This window comes from Cygnus atratus, chromosome 2 (assembly GCF_013377495.2).
Source record: "Cygnus atratus isolate AKBS03 ecotype Queensland, Australia chromosome 2, CAtr_DNAZoo_HiC_assembly, whole genome shotgun sequence".
Taxonomy (NCBI): Eukaryota; Metazoa; Chordata; class Aves; order Anseriformes; family Anatidae; genus Cygnus; species Cygnus atratus.
In genome coordinates this window covers 144,193,557-144,214,259 of record NC_066363.1, presented here as the reverse complement: position 1 = coordinate 144,214,259, position 20,703 = coordinate 144,193,557, and the positions used below count along the sequence as shown (strand labels likewise).

The 20,703-nt window shown below is 34.6% G+C and overlaps 1 protein-coding gene across 3 annotated transcripts in view; it reads left to right on the top strand.

Moving 5' to 3' along the window:
* Positions 1–20,703, top strand: part of CSMD3 (CUB and Sushi multiple domains 3) — a 710,218-nt gene that overhangs the window by 156,586 nt on the left and 532,929 nt on the right. For all 3 annotated transcript variants that reach the window (XM_035546237.1, XM_035546236.1, XM_035546235.1), the window contains exon 4: positions 7,406–7,600. In XM_035546237.1, the coding sequence (XP_035402130.1) occupies positions 7,406–7,600 (195 nt within the window). The remainder of the gene's footprint in view (positions 1–7,405; positions 7,601–20,703) is intronic.

The window sequence follows — 20,703 nt, the reverse complement described above, 5'->3', positions numbered from 1 at the left end:
GACAGCTGGAGTGCTCCCTTGAACAGCATATTCCCTGAGTCATGCTCAGGTTTATCTAGCAGAGGAATTACTGTGTGCAGTGGTATATAGGAGTGAACCAGCAGTCAAGGACCAGTGCCACGCAGTGATACAGCGAGGCGAACAACCTAAAAATGTAGGGATATTCCATTTCAAAAGTAATAAATGAATATTAGTTTTTAATGGGGGTATTTCATAAGTTTTTTAGTGAGTGAGTACTCATGAAGATATGCATTTTATATTGATAGTGTTTCTCAGTTTAGGTTGGGAAAAGATATTTGTAATAGCTGTGAATAACATCTGTGATAAAGGGTTCATCCCCTTTAAAAAAAAAAAAAAACAACACCTTATTTTACTAAATTTATAGGATCAGACTTAATGTGTGAAGAGCATTAATCTTCAATAGAGAAAATAGAAAATAGAAAAAAGTTTCCACAGAGCTAAACACCATATTGTGATAAGACAAATGCATTTCTTGACTGGAGTATTTCCAAACATTTTTCTGTATATTTGGACATCAAATTACAAATTTTGTGCTTAAGCAGTTCAGGGATGACAAGCTAATCCTGATTTTATAAACAATATAAAATATTTCATTCTTGACTGAAAATCTGGGTAAGAAGAGAGTAATTTGAAATTTCAACACCTGTTTTTTGGACTTTTTCTGTTTGAGTGAATGCTGAGAAAGAAAGAGGCTGAGCTTCTGCCAACCATGTTTTTAAAAGTCTTGTCACATATATATATATATTTAACACGATTTAATTTGAATAGTTTATTAATTAGTATTTATAAGGGCCTGAATTTCTGCCAATTAAACTTATTAAATGGGTGTGCCCATTCCTACTAAACAGAACTCTCTGAGTCATGTTTTACCCACAGTCTTTGAACAGAATTTCCATTGACATTAATAGGAATTCTTCAATATAATGAAAACTGAATATGAAAAGGACGTGTTGAAAAGTATCAAAAGGTATTTTGATCTCAGTGTTTTATCATCACATATAAAATAGAGGACAAGTAAGTTCATATATACCTTGTTTCCAGGCAGAACACTAAATTCACAAAGCATTTTGTTTGTGCTCAGGCAAACAATTTTTAAACTCTGTACAAATTTATACTATGAAATATCAATAGAATAGATGAATACCTATGGATATGGCTGCACTGCTGTCATTACAAGTAATATGAGCTTGACTTCGTAAGCTTTAAACTGTCTAGTTCATGCAACCACAAGCAAGGTAAACCTTAAATCTGATGGAGAATAATTTCTCAAGTAGCTAGCTAACTTCTCAGGTTGTAGTCTGTAGTGAATTTTAGAGTACTGTTAAAGAAAAGATCGAACTGATTAAAGCTAGCTACTACCTACATACACTGCAGTTAGCTATAACCATGTTTCCTTTTTGTAGTGTAAATCATTTTACCTTCCATGCAAGTGTTCAGTTCCTTGTCTATTCTAAGCAGACATCACAACACTGAATTTAAAAACCAAAGATTTATAGTTCAGGCAGAATCACTGTTAAATTGTGGAGGACAAAATACAAAGTGTGGATTGTAGGCTGGGCTGGGCGTCTTATTTTTAATACACTGTGTAATTTTTTAATACACTGTGTTGTCTTAAATGAAAATGGAATCTTGAAAGGTGTAAATAAATCTGCATCCATATGTACTTTACAGTTGTAAAGTATCTACTAAAAATTGCAAACCTGATTCTTTTTTAGCTCAATGTAAATGAGATTTTGCTTGTCCCACAATGTCCAGATTTGTGATAAGGGACTTGAATTAAATTAAATGCAATGCCTAGTGAACATGGTTTCCTCTCAGTGTAATTGTATGTCCCTACAAAAAGAAAAGTTTTTTGGATTTCTAATATTTGCACGATGAAAGTGAATATTTGTATAATTTTCTAATAGATAAAATGTTTATTTTTAAATAAAAAGTAGATCGTAATTACTTTATTGATGTACACTGTTTTTTTATTCAATTAATGATAATTATATGAAGTAGTTTTGCATGAGTGTTTCTCTTTGGTATTTACTATTTATCATGCTAGTTCTTTTATATCTAATTAAACAAGATTCTAAGAGTAGTCTTTCAAAATTAGATTTCATTGTGAGTTAAATTTTAAAGAGCAATGATCATGAAGAGAGTATATTTATTTATTTATTTTGCCTTTATTCCTACTAATTCTTGAATAATGAAATAGAGGAAGTTAAGACTGGAGACAGTTGGAAATTCTTTATTCTTCTCAAAATGCCAGTTTTCTAAACTAAGAACTTTTGCGTTAATAATTCCGTTCTATTAAAAAAAAAAAAAAAAAAAAAAAGTAAATCCAAGACAGTATTCTTACATAAACTCTCCTTATTTCTTCCAAGCTTCTGGAAACCTGTTACTTTTAATGTTTAATAAGTCCCTGATGCTTATCTGGAAGCCTGGGGGAACTATGCTTTAGTAATGGCTATCCAACACTATCACTGGGGAAACTGAATGGGTTTCAAGGTTTTGGTTCTCTAGGCAAGTCTCTCAGTCTAGGGTCTAGAGTTTATACGTAATTCCAGGATTCCTGGCAAATGAATTGTTCAGCCTTATAGATCACTTAAACTAAGAAATCTGTGGCTTCCAGTTCCAGTGAAAAAAATGTGACTTTGCAAGAAATGTATTTCAGTTCATGAAAGAAACACTGATGCTTTGAAACAAGTTTTGTCCTTCTTGTTAGGCTATTAATATGAAAACAAGCAAATATAGGCTTTTGTCCTAATTTGATCTGCAATTACATATTACCTGTCTTTACAAACTATATTTCTTGAAGTTTGGTCTGTTGGAAGGATTGAAAGGCTTTCAGAGATATGGAAATTAAAATAGATTCTACTTATCAAAAAAGACAAGACTAATACAGTTATTTGTTGAAAACCAATGCATTTGTATATGTTCAAAATTCATGTACTTGTAGTTGTTCAAAGTGAAAATACTCACAGAAGCAATATATTTTAAATTGTATAGTTTATTATCTACTTTATTATTTAGAATCAGGAACAAAATGACTTGAAGGGTTAGAAGTAGTGACGTACTCACTAAATTACTTTCATAATATTAAAAGTTAATGGAAAAGGTCAATTATTCTTTTTTAATAAGTCATATAGTAATGTAACAGGAAAATGAGTTTAATTTTAGAAGAACGTTGATTTTAAATCTGCGCTTTAAGATATAATATCATTTCATAATAATCGTGCTGTTTTCACCCTGATGGACAACTAAACTCTACCACAACCACTGTCTTATTTCCCCTCCTCAAAGGAAAAGAGTAAGAAAATAAGATGGAAAACAGCTCAAGGGTTGAAATAAAGACAGGGAGATCGCTTACCAGTTACCATAATGGACAAAGTAGACTCAGCATAACAGATATTCATAGAATTTATTGCCTATTACTAACTATAGCAGCAGGAAACTAAATGCAAACTAAAAACACCTTCCCACCCCCTTCCCACCCCCTTTCTGTCTCCTCTGCCTGAGTTGGACTGGAAGCAGGGAATAGGGGTTGAGGTCACTCTGTAACACTTGTCACCTGTTGCTCATTCATCTTCACCTCCAGCATGCAGTCCCCCTCATGGAATGTATCTGAACTGATCCTATGTGAACTTGCCACAGACAGCAGTTCTTCAAGAACTGCTCCAATATGGGTCCATACCACAGGGTTCATCCACAGGTGGCAGCTCCTGCTAGATCACCTGCACCTGCTTGGGCTTCTCTTCATGGGCTGCAGCTCTGGCCTAGAGTCTGCTCCTGCGGGGGCTCTCCATGGGCCAGAGCCTCCTCTAGGACACATGCACCTGCTCCACTGGGGGCTCCTCCATGGGCTGCAGCGTGGAGATCTGCTCCGTGTGGGACCCATGGGCTGCAGGGGGACAGCCTGCTCCACCAGGGGCCTCTCCACAGTCTGCAGGGGAACCGCTGCTCTGTGCCTAGAGCACCTCCTGCCCTTCTTCTGCACTGACCTTGGTGTCTCTTTCTCTCTGCATTTTCTCATTCCTCTCTCCCAGCTGCTGCTGCTGCACAGCAGTTTTTTCCCTTTCTTAAATATGCCCTCATAGAGGTGCAACCAAACATCACTCATGGGCTCAGCTTTGCCTAGCAGGGGTTGCCTTTTGGAGATGGCTGGAACTGGCTCTTAAGGGGCAGCTTCTGTACTCTTCTTACAGAGGCCGCTGCTGCAGTTCCCGAATGTGGAATAATTGCCTGAGGTGACTTGGAAATTAAACTGATATTCACATTTTAAAGAAAAGGTACAGCATTGAAGAAGCTTCCAGGGTAGAACAAGCTGCACTACACAGAAGTTCCCTAGGCCTCCAACCTTAGATGTTAATCACACTGGGGGACCTTGGTGTTCTGACTCTAAGGGGAAAAGGATAGAGTGTGGAGCAGAGTGGGGACACCATGTCTAGGATCTATGGTAAGATGGGAACTTGATTGTTCTTGTTCACACCGAGACCAATAAGGTGCACATTTGCTCCCCTGAGTCAACAGCCTGTCATGTTTTTGACAAAATGCTGTATATTTTAGTGAACTTTACTCATTATAATATCATTATAATACCAAAATACATCTCCACCCCAAAAGCTATTCGCCTCCAAGGTGTGATCACCCCTCACTGAGCATGCACTCTGAATTTCTCTGAGCTTATACCTTTAAAGAAAAGTGAGAAAACTTTGCACCAATTGCAACCAAGATATGCATGACTAGAGTCACTCAAGCTCCACCTAAAGATAGAAAATAATATAAATTTGACTTAATAGAGGGGAGATATTAGGCCTTCTGGGATGAGTTGACGAGCTAAGCCTCTCTCCCCCCCACCCCCCTCCCCGGGACACCTTTGGATCAGATTTGAACACTTGGTTATAACAGGTGTCTCCATGGAAACTTAGAAATCTCTGTAGAGTCTTTATACCCTTTAACACGTTTATAACCAGGCTGTGTTACTCATACTTATGTTATTTGAATGTGCTTTGGAGACAGTGAATTTATCACCGGCAATCCAACAAACCTGTGTACCTGTTGCTTTAATAAATTGCACTACTCATTAAATCTGTCTGTGATAGTTCTCACTGAACGCAACCAAACTCTTTAAGTGTGGCTATGGCAGTTCATGGAACGCGATTAGAGTGAGAATGTGCTATGTTATTTGTGAATCTATAATCGTGATAGTTCAGTACCCTGAATGCAACCAGACTTATAATGGCTAATTGGGTATACCCTTAATGCAACACCAAAACCTTGTTGCATAAACCCAATACAATAATACATTGCCTTCTTTAGGTAATTTCTGATGAGACAACAGTAAGAGTAAAGCAAGCAATTTTAGGCAGTGACTGTTAAAGACAACACTAGTCTTTATATTCTTAATTTTGAAGGACTGGGTATCTTTTTGTGGCCTTTTCTCATAATACTAGGGAATACAGACATCTGAAAGATTTCATCTTTCTGGAGAAGAAAAAAAACAAAAAACAAACAAACAAAAAAACAAACCACTGTGTACAGGTGGAGTTTTCAAGTTAATTTGATACAACTTTATAAGATAACCAAAAATCACCAGATGATATTCTAACCATTATTTTGAAATTGTGTGATGACACTGAATAACTTGAATGGCCTTGGAAACACTTTTTAAGGATTTAAGAGATATCTTAAGGACAGAACACACAGCTTGATAAAGCAATAGTAAGAACATTTCGGTGAGCCTTGAAGTGACCGTGATGAGACATGTCACTATCTTCTTACTTCTGTGTTGTGTCTTTGTGCAAGGTAATAAGAATCAAATCCATCTCTATACAGTTTATTATATTATTATGTAAGAGAAAGAAAGTAATGACAATAATAGCAGCACCATCAGTAGCTAATCTGCATATTTAAGTATTCTTATGTTCATATTCACATCAAAACATGATTGCTACTGCAAGTCTTGGTATTTGTATACACATATATACATATATAGCAATTGTATAGAGACATTTATAGCATACAGAGAGAGACATAATATGGTTGTACTGGGTTCCTCCTTTTAACAACTGTTTAATAGTTATTTTCATGGCTGGTATCAGAAATATAATATATCATATTTCTTGGTAGTTCTTGGCATAGAAATTGGACAATGTAATATATCTCATGAGCCATATTGCTTATTTTGATAAACATTTCTGCTTTTTTTCTTTAATCAAAATGTACTGTCACAGTTCTATTTTTTTGTTCTTTTTTTTTTTTGTTTTCCATACTATATTTAAATCCATATATATACGTATGTGCATTTACGCACACTCATGAGCACATTGGGGATGCAGAGGAATAGTTTAGTTACACAGAACACAGGAAAGGAAGTAAGATAATACATATATAACCACCTGCTATTGTCTTGTTTCCTTTCTTTGGTGGATTAGGGAAATTTACTATGCATCCAAGTACAGGTTTACCTGATTTGCCTCTTCCCTTTCAGCGTTAGGATTTTAAATAAAAGTATTTACAACTTGGTACAAATTTTGAAGAACACAGGCCAGGTAATTATTTCACTCACACTTTTTGCAAAGTCTGTCTTTTTACATCTATTCACTAAAGGTCTTCAGTAACAATAGGCATGTGCAATGTTGTAGTTAAGCAGTTGATAATGATGACACAACATCCAAAAGAATATACAGTTAAGTGCGAGTACCACCTGAACTCTAAGAAATCTGCTCAGAGACCAAACTGTGACTCATTTTTGATTCTCAGTGGTTTAAATCCCTGACTCAGAATCCCAGAAGTCACACAGATCTATGGTATTACATACATTTAAATTAATCAATACTTTGCTCAGATATCAGTTACCAACAGTATTTCATCACTTTTGTCTCGTTATCTAAAACCTAATAAATCATTTAACATCTTTCTGATCATGCTGATTTGTTAGAAACTCGCAGTGTTTGTCCTTGAATACTTTTTTTTCTTTCTTTCAAAATTGCTTGATTTAGATTTGATGTTCTCCAAATCTGTATTACAGCTTTGTTTACTATTTTGCATTTGTACAACTTAAGAGTCATGAATATATCAAGTTCCTTTCTTTGTTCTTCCTATGTAAGCAATTCTTTGCTAATGATTAAGAAAAATATATGAATGTGTCTATAGGTGGGGTTTAAGGAAAACTTTGTGCTTATTTTCATGTAAGCACATTCTGCTTCATATTTGTGGACACATATGCAAATGCTCAATAGACTGAGACAAGCTTTTTCAATGTTAAGAGTTGAAAAATATTCATTAAAACACATTATCTACCCAAAGTTGTGCTAATTTACATTTTCTTTATTTTTCAGCACAACACAGTATTGATTTATAAAAATATTGTAAGTAATAATAAATATTTATTCTCTAGAATTACAGAGTAGCTCCTGTGGCAATCCAGGAATTCCACCAAAGGGTATCTTGTACGGTACAAGGTTTGATGTTGGGGACAAAATCCGATACAGCTGTGTAACTGGATATATTTTGGATGGCCATCCTCAGCTTACTTGCATAGCTAACTCTGTGAATACAGCATCATGGGACTTCCCTGTTCCTATCTGTAGAGGTAAGAGAAATGCTACAATGATATTCTCAAATATATATTACAATAATACTATGTTTATTAGCTTGAATTACCTAAAATGTCTGTTTAAATTGCTAACTTTTAGATTGTCATCAAAGAAAAAAAATATTTTAGAATATTTTTCTCTTGCTCATATATATCTCAGAATACACACCTGCTAATTTTTCAATAAGTATCCTAGTAAAATTACATTTTTCATTTATTTTAAAATGTATGCAATGACATTTCAGAACTAGAAACATAATAAGTAGAATATGAATGCACATGTTCAACATATTTACAATTAATACAATGTAAATTTGGGATCTATTCATACTCCCTAAGAAGTATTAACAGGATATTGAGTAAATAGAAGTTTGTTACTACCACAACACTTGAGTTAGAGGGACTTGCCCTCATTTACAGTTAGTTTTCATATCTTAAAAATTCTATATAGAATATTCTGTATTATAATGGAAGGAAAGCATACTAATATTTAAGAATAGATAATATTTATACAGAATGTTGTGTGCTGTATCAAAAATTTGTATTGTAAAGGTATTTATGTATTCTGGATATATTCTATAAAAAATCACATATTTCATAGAATATTCACTTAATGATCTAACAATTATTATATGTCCAATCATTTCCGTTTGTTCAAGTTAGAAATATAACAGAACTAGGGAATCATGTTTTATAGGTAAATCTTATTTTCTGAGACTTTGAGAGAGAACTAATATTTGCACATTAGTGAAAGAAGCTAAACTGATAAAATGGAGGAACTATATCTACACCAGAAATGCAACCAGATATGACAGAGAAAGTATTTTGAGGAAGCACTGTTATGTCTGGAAAACTTGAGATCCTTTTCTGGATTCACAGGTTAACCTTACAGAATGTAACATTTAGATTTCTCTGAAACATTTGACTCTGTCTTACAGAGTTGACAAAAATATTCCATCTGAAATTAGCATTCTGATTTAATAAATAACAACAACAACCTGTTGAATTAAAACCTGATTAATAAGTACCACAACAATTTAACTAGATATGGGAAGTGCATATCATATATGGAAATACCATTCTATTCTTTCTTATTCTTGGTGTAAAGCTATGCTTATCCATGATCTCGAAGAAAATGCAAAGTTATTACAGATAATGCTATTTTCTAGTAAAATCACTAATAACTCCTAATTCTTCCATTCCTACATGCCAGAAAATGCTGGCACATAATGACAAAAATATACAATCAAGGCACAACTACAAATTTTGTTTAAGGAGATGATTATAAAAGATTTGATAGAAAAGTGAATTTGGACAAAACTTAGATTTGTAAGAAAGTAGAAGGTTAAGGGACTTCAGCTTAGACCATTGTCCAAATTCTTGATCTGCCAATTTTGAAATGAGTTGACATTCAAACTTCATCCTGAAATGAAATGACAGACTTGAACTTGATGATTCCACTTGTCAATCAATCATCTCAGTCACAGTGTTACATAAAATTTCTTTTGATATATCTCATTCAGGAGAACTTTTTTTTTGTTTTTATTCCAAGGGAAGTGAAAATGCACAGTGCAACTTCGGAATAATATGCTCCCAAAGTAGTCTTGTGCTTAAATATAACTCCAACATGTAAGCAGAAGACTATTATATATGAATATAGAAAGTACACATTCTTCTTGATCATGATTAAAATCTATAGGGAGAAACAGAGTTGATAAATTGGAAAGGATTCAGAAAAAAAGGAAGTAAGTTACATTAGGTTTCAAAATTATAATGTTATCTAGAGACTGAAGGAGATCAAACTTTTCACAGTACGTGAAAGAAGATGTGACTTGATTTACTGTAGAAACTCATGCAGAAGGGCAACATTTCTTCAGACCAAACAGCTCCCTAGTCTAGACCAACAGCACTGAAGAATCTAAGGAGTAAAACCCTGACGATAATAATAATAGTAATAACAATAACAACAATAATAACAATAATAATAAACACTGTTCACATGTTATTAGTGGTGGTTATTAATTACTGAAATTACATTAGCAATGTGAAATTCTTGATTTAAGTTTTAACATCAGGCTTAATGGCTTAAAGGCTTATTGCACCTGGATACTGTTAGGGTATTTTTGGTCTAATTTCAATGAAAAATGTCACTAATTACTGTAACTCTATGTTTGATATCGAAAACATCTAGCTTTACATTTAATATGGAAACCTTTGTGATTCCATTCTAATAGATTTGTCCTAATTTTGTCTAATGCAATTATCCAAACACAGAATTCTGCAGGAGGTTGCTAAAGGTGATTATGCAGTAATGAGCTTCTTATCTCTTTCTCTCTGTTTGCCACAGAGAGTTTCTTTGATTAAACACTTATCTGTAAAGAGTTCCTCTGATAAATGTCTTACTGTTCTCTACCAATGATCATTACATTTAAAGCAGAGAATCCTGAGACAAATGAGTGAAGTTATATGTATTTTTGAGAGTATGCATATATATATAATAATTGCTTTTTCTTAACCTGAAACAACTTGACTATTGTTTCTGTTAGATGGCCAGGTCTCTTCCAGTCATGCATACACTAATATTCTGTTTTTATATAATTAGTTGGATTGAGAAAATACAGAATACTTCAGTGCCACTACCTGGCATTTTCTGATTTGTTATGACAATAGCATACAGAATAAAAAGACCCACAAATAGCGCAATAGTATACTTTGTTCATTATTAACTTTGTATCAATAAAAAATCATATTTTTTATTTGTCTTTATATATTGGAAACAAAGCAAAGCTCTGAATTTATGGCATGCTTAGATATCAGCTCACAGATGTCTTTAGATCATGTGTGTGTAAATATCACTGTTATTTGCCTCTTGTCATTCAGAACAAGTAAATTTTGAGAGTAGTATTTTTTTAGATCATTCTTTTACATTGCCTTCACTTTGAATGAAGAGAGTGGAAGGAGGAGGAAGAAGTTGTGCTTGTGTTTTAATGATCTAATTCTTACAGACTGACATTTAAATCAGTAATAAAAATACACTTCTTTGGAATCAACAGTGCCTCATATTGCCACATGTCCATACATGTGCCCATTTACGAGTTTGTGGTTTAAATCTGATCCATAACACTGATATTTGTATTCTTTAAGTTCTACATTTTGGGCCTAATTTTCTTCAAAGAGAAGAATGTTCTTCATCAAATGCCTTCTTTTTTCCTTACTAGTCTCTGTGGTACTATATTGGAAAATTAGTGCACATGGCTAACAGTTGCTTTATTTCACACCCTGTTTCTCAGTGAACATAGTTCAAATGCACAGATTTTTTCACCTGCCATATATGTGTTCTGACATACATACATATATTTTATTTTCTATTAGAATTAATAGAAATGCAAAAATACCTTAATTAAAAGAAAACCAAATTGGTCAATTATACTGTGCATAACCTGTGACTAGTTTTAAAGTCTTCTTCCTTGACAAATTAATTTTGATAAGGTTATTTTCAACAGTGAAGCATGACAAAAGATTTAACATATTACTTTCCATTCCTGAGATAATGTTGCAGCTTGTAATTTCTCCATAATGCAGCAAGGTATGAATAATTCACTGAAGCTAATAAATAAGGTTACACTTATGTGTATTATTGTAATTTTATAAAGATTATAATACTTACAAAAACAAATGGGTATTCTGACTTTTATATTTTTAAAACTTTTCCTGTTCCAGGGTAAAAATAATTATCGTCTTATAAGAATTTTCATTCTAAAACTGTTTCTTTAGAATTCAAAATTTTTGAAAAAAATACAGAAAAAAATTAGAGTTTTATGTATATTTTAGTTATAGTTCTATTAAAATATTTTCACTGGTGCTTGTATGTGTAGCTGCAAATTATTTATCACTATTAAAGTACTGTTCAGTTGCTCATAACTTTGTTGCTCTAGTAATAACTCTCCATAAATGTTAAATTAATATTGAACTTTTTTCCAAGAATCATTACACTAGTTTTGGGGGTATTTTTAGAGCAGGATCAAGAAAAGGTATTAATTTACCCCTACAAAGTTACTGAGCACTTAATAAAAATGTAGTAGGCATATAGACCTATCATACTGAGATAAAGTACCAGCTGGACAATGCAAGGAAAAAATAAGATTTATATAAAATTTACTGTGTTTCACTTAATGAAACAAAATAATGTATTCTGTCATATTCAAGTAATTTCAACTGTCTAATGGGAAAAAAATAATATTTTTGAATTTTTGTCAGGATGTCAGATAAAAATATTGGAACATTGCTCATGGTTAGAATTTTCAATTTCATATAACAAGATGTATAGACGATATACAAGGCCTGTTTACATGATTGCTGCTCAGTGTTTGGAATTCCTGGAAGCCGTCTTTCTCAAGGATACAGGACAGGTTGTTACCATGGTGGAGGATTAAAGCATCATTGCACTTTTCTCAATGAAAGAGCATAGCAATTAGAAGAGAAGGGGAGGTTCTTCCTTCATATTTAAGAAGCTATCTTGTTCTTGTGAGAACAATCTTTTGAATTGGAAAAAGTTAGTGTATTAGTATAAAAACACACGGAAACAAACACACAAGCAAATGCAAGCATGACAATAGTTAGGTAAGTTGTAAATTGAGTTTTCCAAAATTCCTATTGCCACTTCACAATGTTTTCCAGATATATGTGTCTATTCATTTATTTTGCTGACGATTGACAGTATTCATGCTATCTGACTTTAGATTCCATTATTTAGGTAGTTATGTCAAATCTGATTGTTTAAGATAGCCTTCATTATCAATGGACATAAATAGATCCATGCCATTTTAAAATAAAAATTATCATCTCATAGAACTTTAGACTTCTGCTTAAGGATGGCATAAATTATGCCTGTCACCATACACAGAAATTTTCATTTCTTTCCATTGGCTATAAATATAGATTAAAATTATTAGTTCAGAATATTCTTAATCATTATGAATACGTGTACTATTCAGGAAAAAAAAAAAAAGAAATACAAAAGAAAAATCATTCAGGTTACAAGAATTAGTCTTTTCACTTTCACTTACTCTGCTCTGAGTGTTGTAGAGCATATTTTAACAAGAGACTCTGTGTATCCAGTAGTTTGAATTCTTTTTTTTTTTTCTTTGTATTTTATCAAGACAGGTTAAAGTGCTTGTTACTACATTACAAGTCTCAGAATTCTATAATTCCAATTTCACATATGTATATATGTACATATAAAGATATGTTTTTATTTCTACTTAACTTTACAGATGTAATCTTCATTTCTTCTTCTTCAATGGATTTGTTCCCAATAAACTGTTTTTTATATATTTATATATTTTCAAGTTATCTAACATAATATTCACATTTGGATGTGAATATTAGTATACTCAGCTCACTATTGAAATAATTTGCCGTTTCTTGTGTGAAGAACCCACCGGAGAGGAAAAATTGTTAATTGCAAATCACTGATGTATTTCTGTAACTACATATATTCATGAGTATATATATATATATATGTATATATATGTATATATATATTTTATACATGAGGTAGGTTTTAGGTCACACAGAGCATCTTCAAGTGACATAAAAGTTTACTTATATATCTTGTATACTCTCCAAAATATTTTTCCTGGAGGGATATATGTGTTTATTATGGCCAATAATAGGAATTTTGGGGAAAAAAAATGATTTAAACTTCACTAACCTACCAAGAAGTATTCATATAACAATATAGATACTTCACAGACAGATAAATTTGGTTGCATTTTGGTAAATGATTTTATGACAGTGTGGCAAATAGAAACGAGTAATATAGACAGTAAACATGCTGCCTCTGCCTCTGCATGTTTGCTGCATGCTGGCTTTGTATAGTGTGTAAAGAACAAAACAGGAGGCAAAGGCAAGTACTGTACTTGATGTCATACTGTACATAAACTAGTGGAACTGAGAATATATACAGGAGAAAATAAGGTGTGCTAACTTAAAGGCAGGAATAAATTACAACTCACAGGGAACAAGCAGTTTTATCTGAAGTCATTTCCTGTATACAAACAGTTGTCACCACTTATTCTTGGAAAAAGCCCCCATATAGCCAGGTGAGATGGATTAAAAATGTGTTTATTTAAAGAAAGTAAAAAAGAAAACCTATGTGCTTCATTTGTAGAATTATATATTTGTATATAAGATATGGACATAACATGAACACTGACTGAGCTGTTTTTCAGAGATAGTTCCACAGGTCCCTTTCAAGACATTGCACATCGATGGCTTATTACTGCCAATGCTCTTATCATTGCTTCATTAAAAATGTCAAATGTCTACAGATAGCAATGATGCTCCCTTAAAATTAGAGAATTTGATTTTTTTTTTTTTTTGGTGGGGGCTGTAATGAAATAAGTCTACCATTACCTTGATATAGCAGTATAATATAAATTCAGTGTGTTTTCAGGTTTGTGCTTTCCAAAAGAGCCCAGAAGTTCTGCAAAATAATATCTCGAATCACCTTTTCTTAATGGGGACGTTACATTGAGTTTAGCTGCTTCAAATTTTTGTGATAAAAAATTATGTGGGTTCTTTATTTATTTTCTTTATTTTAATTATCTTTAAAATGTGCAATTTTTAAGACCGATAGAATTAAACTTTTGGCTTAAGGAAAAAAGTATTAAAATTGTGCTCTACTATACCCTACCATACTTTCTCATATACCCTATCATACATCTCATGTTATCAGTGTTTTTCTCAGGATAGTATCTGGTTCTCATTATCAGGGTCATTTCACTTTAACACACGGTATACTTGTGTGAACAAATATATCTGAGCCCGAAGAAGAAGAATTCCATATATGAATTTTAATTTGAAATTGTATTCATGATTCTATTATTATTCAAGTTGAGAAACTTCACTGAATTATTAGAAGCTACTCTAAGTCATTGTTGTTGTTCTATGAATCAGGAAACTGGTACAGTCCTATTTTATTATGTTAATATTATCATATATTCCTAACAAATATACACTAGTTTTACTGCACTATTAATGAAAATATTCTCATTACTTATATATATATCCTAAATCGAAATCATTAAAAATCTAGAAGTAATAAAAATGATGTAACACAGTACGCTTGTTTTAACCAAGAAACATTACTAGGGGCTTTTCTGATTTGTTTTAGTACATTAGATTCAAGGTCAAAACCTCTTGTGTTTGTTCATTTATGACAATGATGACCACTTAACTAAGTTCATATGATGGATAAGAACTTTAACAACTCATTCTACTCACCTGTGAAAACTTGCGTTCAATGAAGTACTAATATATTAGTGATGGTAACCTAAAATAAATAATTGCTAATTTTTAGAAAGCAAATTCAGTACATGTATTTTTTAAAAGAAAATATTTTTATTTTAATAGCATTTCTCTTCCTCAGCATTTAAATGTTCGAAGGGTGATTAAGAGATGCAAAAGATCAGGATATTGTTTAACAGTTTAAGAAGCAATAAAAAATATCTGAAAATGCTTTCCCGATTCATCCTTTCATTAGAAATGTATACATCCAGGTCAGAATATTCATCAGAACATCAGAATCACACTTTCATTTGGTTTGCATAGCTGGGTTTTGAAGTCCTTACGAGATTAAACAGATTTTAGGAAGTGATCCTTCCACTCAACTCAGAATTGGTGAGGCTGCACATGGAGTATTGTGTCCAGTTCTGGGACCCCAGTACTAGAGAGACGTGAACATCCTGGAGAGAGATCTATGGAGGGCTACCAAGATGCTCAATGGACTGGAGCACTTCTCTTATGAGGAAAGACTGAGAGCAGAGACTGTTTAGCCTGAAGAAGAGGAGGCTTAGGAGGAAAATTATCAGCATCTATAAATACTTGAAGGGAGGGTGCAAAGCTGAAGAAGCCAGGCTCTTTTCAGTTGTGCCCAGTGCCAGGACAAGAGGAAATAGGCACAGACTGTAAAAGAATAGGTTTCACCTGAACTTCAGGAAGCACTTTTATTGCATGGGTGACGCACTGGCATAGGTTACCCAGGGAGGCTGTGAAGTCTTCCTCCCTGGAGATCTTCAAAAGCTGTCTGGACATGGTCTTGGGCAAATGACTCTGAATGATCCTGCATAGACTAGATGACCTCCAGCTGTCCTTTCCAAAATCAACCATTCTGTGATCTTGTAAATTTGTATCAGTACTAAGGTCAGCAGCCCTAAAATCAGCTAGAAACTGACACTAGTGGTGGGCAAATCCTGAACAGGTATTATACAGTCCAGAATAAAAAATTATAATTATATTCCTGATATATATATATATATATAAATTATACAGTCCAGAATAAAAATGACTTTATTTATGACTTTATTAATCAGTGCAGTAACCTTCATTTGGAAAATAGGCCTCTTAAGTTACATCTCCAAACAGTAAGACTGGAATGCAGCAGAACTGAATTGTTTCTAAATAAATTAAATTATGTTTAGAAGAAAGTATTTGTAACTATTTCAGAAAGGGGGCATTCATAGACATAGCTCTCACAAAAGTAAGGAAAGGGCAGAACTAAGAACGCATTATGTTGCTACCTTTTGTGGAAAAAGTACCAATATGATCAAATTTGAGAACAAAAGTTTATTAAAAAACAAAACAAACAAACAAAAAACTGCTACAGGCAATTAAGAGGAAAAAAAAAAAGACCAGATTTTAAATTCAAGAATTCTATCCCGGCACTGAACAAAATAAAATTTATTGAATATCAAAATGCTTGAGCCCATTGCTGTGTTCAAAACTAGCAATTAGGACTACTTACAGTGAGTGGGTGGAAGTTAGTGAAAATGGTTAATGAAAAGCTTGAAACACTGTTTTTAACTCATGTTTTCAAAAAAAAATTCTTAAACAAAGACAAAGGATATGGAAGTAAACAATGCATTGACCATATTCATGTACGAATTTTGAAATTGTTTTGCAAAATTATCACAGAAAACAACACAACAGTGAGAATTATACAATCAATTGAAAGGGAAAGACTACTTTGAAGGATCAAGATGATTGAGTGGGAAGGAGTAACTTGGAAAAGTAAAATACCATTTTAGGCTGATAATTGACAACAATTTAAATGGTTTGTTTTGGGTAATATGTACAGTGCAGTCATCAAAACATAATACTAGAGCGTTAATTCAAGCAAAACCCAGTCTTTCATGTGAGATTTAAAGCTAAATTATAGTCAAGTCTATTTGTTGGAAACCTTTACAGACTATTTTAAGAGGAGAAGTGTTAAACATATAGCTCTATCTCAATTCCAGTTGGGCTAGTAAATTCTGCTTATGCTACCTAATTACTTCACTCTTATATTCTGTTTGGGTTCATTTACTATGTGGTATTTATGGATAAATCCTTTCTAATGGTTAATTAGCATAAATAACATTTGTAAAATAATTTGAGATACTTTGAAAGTAATTACTGGTAAATTCCAGGTTCATTAACACAGTTTACTAAGCTGCTTAATCCAAAAACTGGCAGAAATGGGTTTTTAAATAGACTAGTATACTTTTTTTTTTTCAGAATATTAAAATTATAATTTGATAAAACTTTTCATATCTCTTGATCTCTGCCTAAAATTAGAATTTACCTAGGTATAAATGAAAATTGTGAGAATATAAGTATTTAAATAACACTTTGCAAACACTAATATATACCTCAGTGTTACTTACATCTAGAAGGCAGAAGTCTCTAAGAAGTCTTAAGCCCCTCAAATATTACTCCAAGAATACAACTGATTACCAGTAGTTGTTTGTTGCTGTTTTGTTGGTTTTTGAAAGCAAAAGATTTAATTTCTGAAATTCTAATATGACATTTTAACATTCTTCAAGGCTACATTCATTAACCTAAAGAAGGGTTATTGATGCTCTTATGGAACATGAATCATGTTCTTCAGCTTTAATTTATCTTCATGTTTTCATCACTGGCAAGAGTGTTGCTGCTTTATTTAGATATTAAGACAGCATTTTCCCTATTCATTAAGATGGATTTCAGATCTATAGCCTGTCTTTAAAGTGATATTTACAAATATACACTAATGACACATCCTCATAGTGAACAATTTCTTCTTTATATATAAATTAAATCTACCTTCTTTTAATTTAAAACCAGTACTCCTTGTTCTATTGCTACAATCCCTGATAAAGAGTCCCTTCCCACCTTTCCTGTAGGCCCCCTTTAGGTATTGGAAAGTTGCTATGAGGTCTTCCAGAGCCTTCTTTCCTCCAGGCTAAACAACCTCAACTCCCTCAGCTGTCTTCGCAGGACAGCTCCAGCCCTCTGACCATCTTAATAGCTCTCCTCTTGTTCTAACAGGTCCATGCCTTTTTTATGCTCTGGGCCAAAAGCTGAATGCAGTACTCTAGGTGGCATCTCACAAGAGCAGAGTAGAGGAGGACAATCACCTCTCTTGACTTCCTGGCCGAACTTCTTTGGATGCCCAGGCTACAGTTGGATGCAGCTTCTTTGGATGTAGCCCAGGCTACAGTTGGACTGCAAACACACATTGCTGTCTCATGTTCAGCTTTTCATCCATCAACACCCTCAAGTCCTTCTCATTAGGGCTGCTCTCAATCCACTCATCCCCCTATACTGATATTTGGGATTGCTCTGCCCCAGGTGCAGGACCTTGCACTTGACCCTGTGGAAATTCATGTGATTCACATGGACCCACTTCTCAGGCCTGTCAATGTCCTTCTGTATGGCATCTCTTCCCTCCAGCATGTCGAACCAACCACACAGCTTGGTGTCACTGACAAACTTGCCGAGGATGCACTTAATCTCACTGTCCATGTTACCAACAAAGATGTTAAACAGCGCTAGTCCCAGTACTGACCCCTGAGGAAAACTATTTGTCACTGGTTTCCACTTGGAATTGAGCCACTGACCACAACTCTTTCAGTACAACCATCCAACCAACTCCTTATCAATTGAGGGACTCATCTATCAAATCCATGTCTCTCCATTTTAGACACAAGGATGTTGTGCAGGATAGTGTCAAATACTTCACACAATATGGATAGATGATGTCAGTTGCTCATCTTTTCTCCACCAATGCGGTAACCCCATCCTAGAAGGCCACCAAATTTGTCAGACACAACTTGTCCTTAATGAAGCCACATTGGCTGTCACCAACCACCTCACTGTTTTCCACATGCCTTAGCATAGGTTTCGTCAGGATCTGATCTACATTCTTGAATTATGGAATCATAGAATGTCTTGGGTTGGAAGCAACCTTAAAGACATCTAGTTCCAACCCCCCTGCCATGGGCTGGGACACCTTCCACTACACCAGGTTGCTCAAAGCCCCATCCAACCTGTCCTTGAACACTTCCAGGGATGGGGCATCCACAGCTTCTCTGAGCAACCTGTTCCAGTGCCTCACCACCCTCTGAGTGAAGAATTTCCTCCTAACATCTAATCTAAATCTTCCCTCTGTTTAAAACCATTCCCTCTTGTCCTGTCATTATCTAACCGAGCAAAAAGTTGTTCTGCATCTTTTTTATAAGACCCCTTTAAGTACTGAAAAGCTGCAATGAGGTCTCCCCGCAGCCTTCTTTTCTTCAGGCTGAACATCCACAGCTCTCTCAGCCTCTCTTCATAGAAGAGGTGCTCCAGCCCCCTGATCATCTTTGTGGCACAGAGGTGTAACTTGCTGGCCTGTAGCTCCCCAGCTATTCCTGTTTTCCCTTTTTAAAAATGGGGGTTGTGTTTCACCTTTTTCTAGTCACTGGGAACTTCACTAGACTACCATGATGTTTCAAATATAATGGATGGTGGCTTAGCACCTTCTTCTGCCAGTTCCCTCAAACCCTTGGCTGCATCTCATCATGTCCTGTGGACGTGCATATATTCATGTTCCTTAGACTGCATCCCGTGGGAGGGAGCCCATGTTGGAGCAGGGGAAGAGAGTGACCATGAAGAAGCAGCAGAGATGAAGTGTTAGGGACTGACCACAGCCCCCATTTTCCGTTCCCCTGTGCCACTCGGGTAGAGGACATAGAAGAAGGTGTATGGGGGGGGAGGAGAGACATGTTTAGTCTGTTTTTAGTTTCTCACTGCTCTGGCTTGTTAATAGTAGATACTAAATTTTATTAATCTCCCTATGCTGAGTCTGTTTTGCCCATGATTATAATTGTTGAGTGATCTCCCTGTCCTTATCTCAACCCTTGAGCCCTTTCCGTCATATTTTCTCCCCCTTTCCTTTTGAGGAGGGGGAGTGAGAGAGTGGTTGTGGTAAAGCTCAGCTGCCCAGCTGAGTAAAACCAGCACACCACAAGACATAGTGAGGCAGCTCATAGAGATGGAGTTTGGTTATGGGTGGATACAAATTACTCAGGAGAGACAGGCAGAGACGATGGAGTGGTGGCATCTGTGTGAAGGTGCAGCTTGGAGGTATGGAGCTGCTGTTGGGGATACAGGATGGGCTGGCTTGTGGCTCAGAAACAGAGAATAATATGGGTCACACTGGAAGGGTTACCCAGGGTCAGGGTGAGGATAAAATGAAGTGAAGTGAGTGTGGGTGAAGTGTTCTTTAACAGCTTAGGGAAGTCTCTGATTGACTCTCATGGGGGACTGTATCCTTCCTGATAACATCAACATGGCAGGATGCAAACAATAAAGATTTCAGAAGATATTAAGGAATCCATACCCACGTCTCACAGCAAGATTTATTCCCAGCAGGTATGGAATGTTGGAAACCAATTAAGCAAATAGAAAATAAGAATTTCTGTGAGTCATTGATCAGAGTTTACAGTTACAGCATATTCTATTCTGCTCTCTCAGGGGCGAGTGTGTCCAGTTAGTCACCTAATTGTTTTATGAGGGCTGTTTTAATTTTTTCCCACTTGTAAAATAATGTCCTGGGTTTTAAATAACACTTTAACCTGAAGAATGCTAGAATGCTGTCTTGATTATTGTTTTTGTTTGTTTGTTTGTTTGTTTGTTTCAGAATTAATATGAATTAATTGCTGAATTACAGGTAAATGAGCAGGCTTTTATGTTTCTGTATTGCCCATGAAATAAAAGCCCTGTGGTAAGTCACAAATCAAAGGTCTCCAGGATCT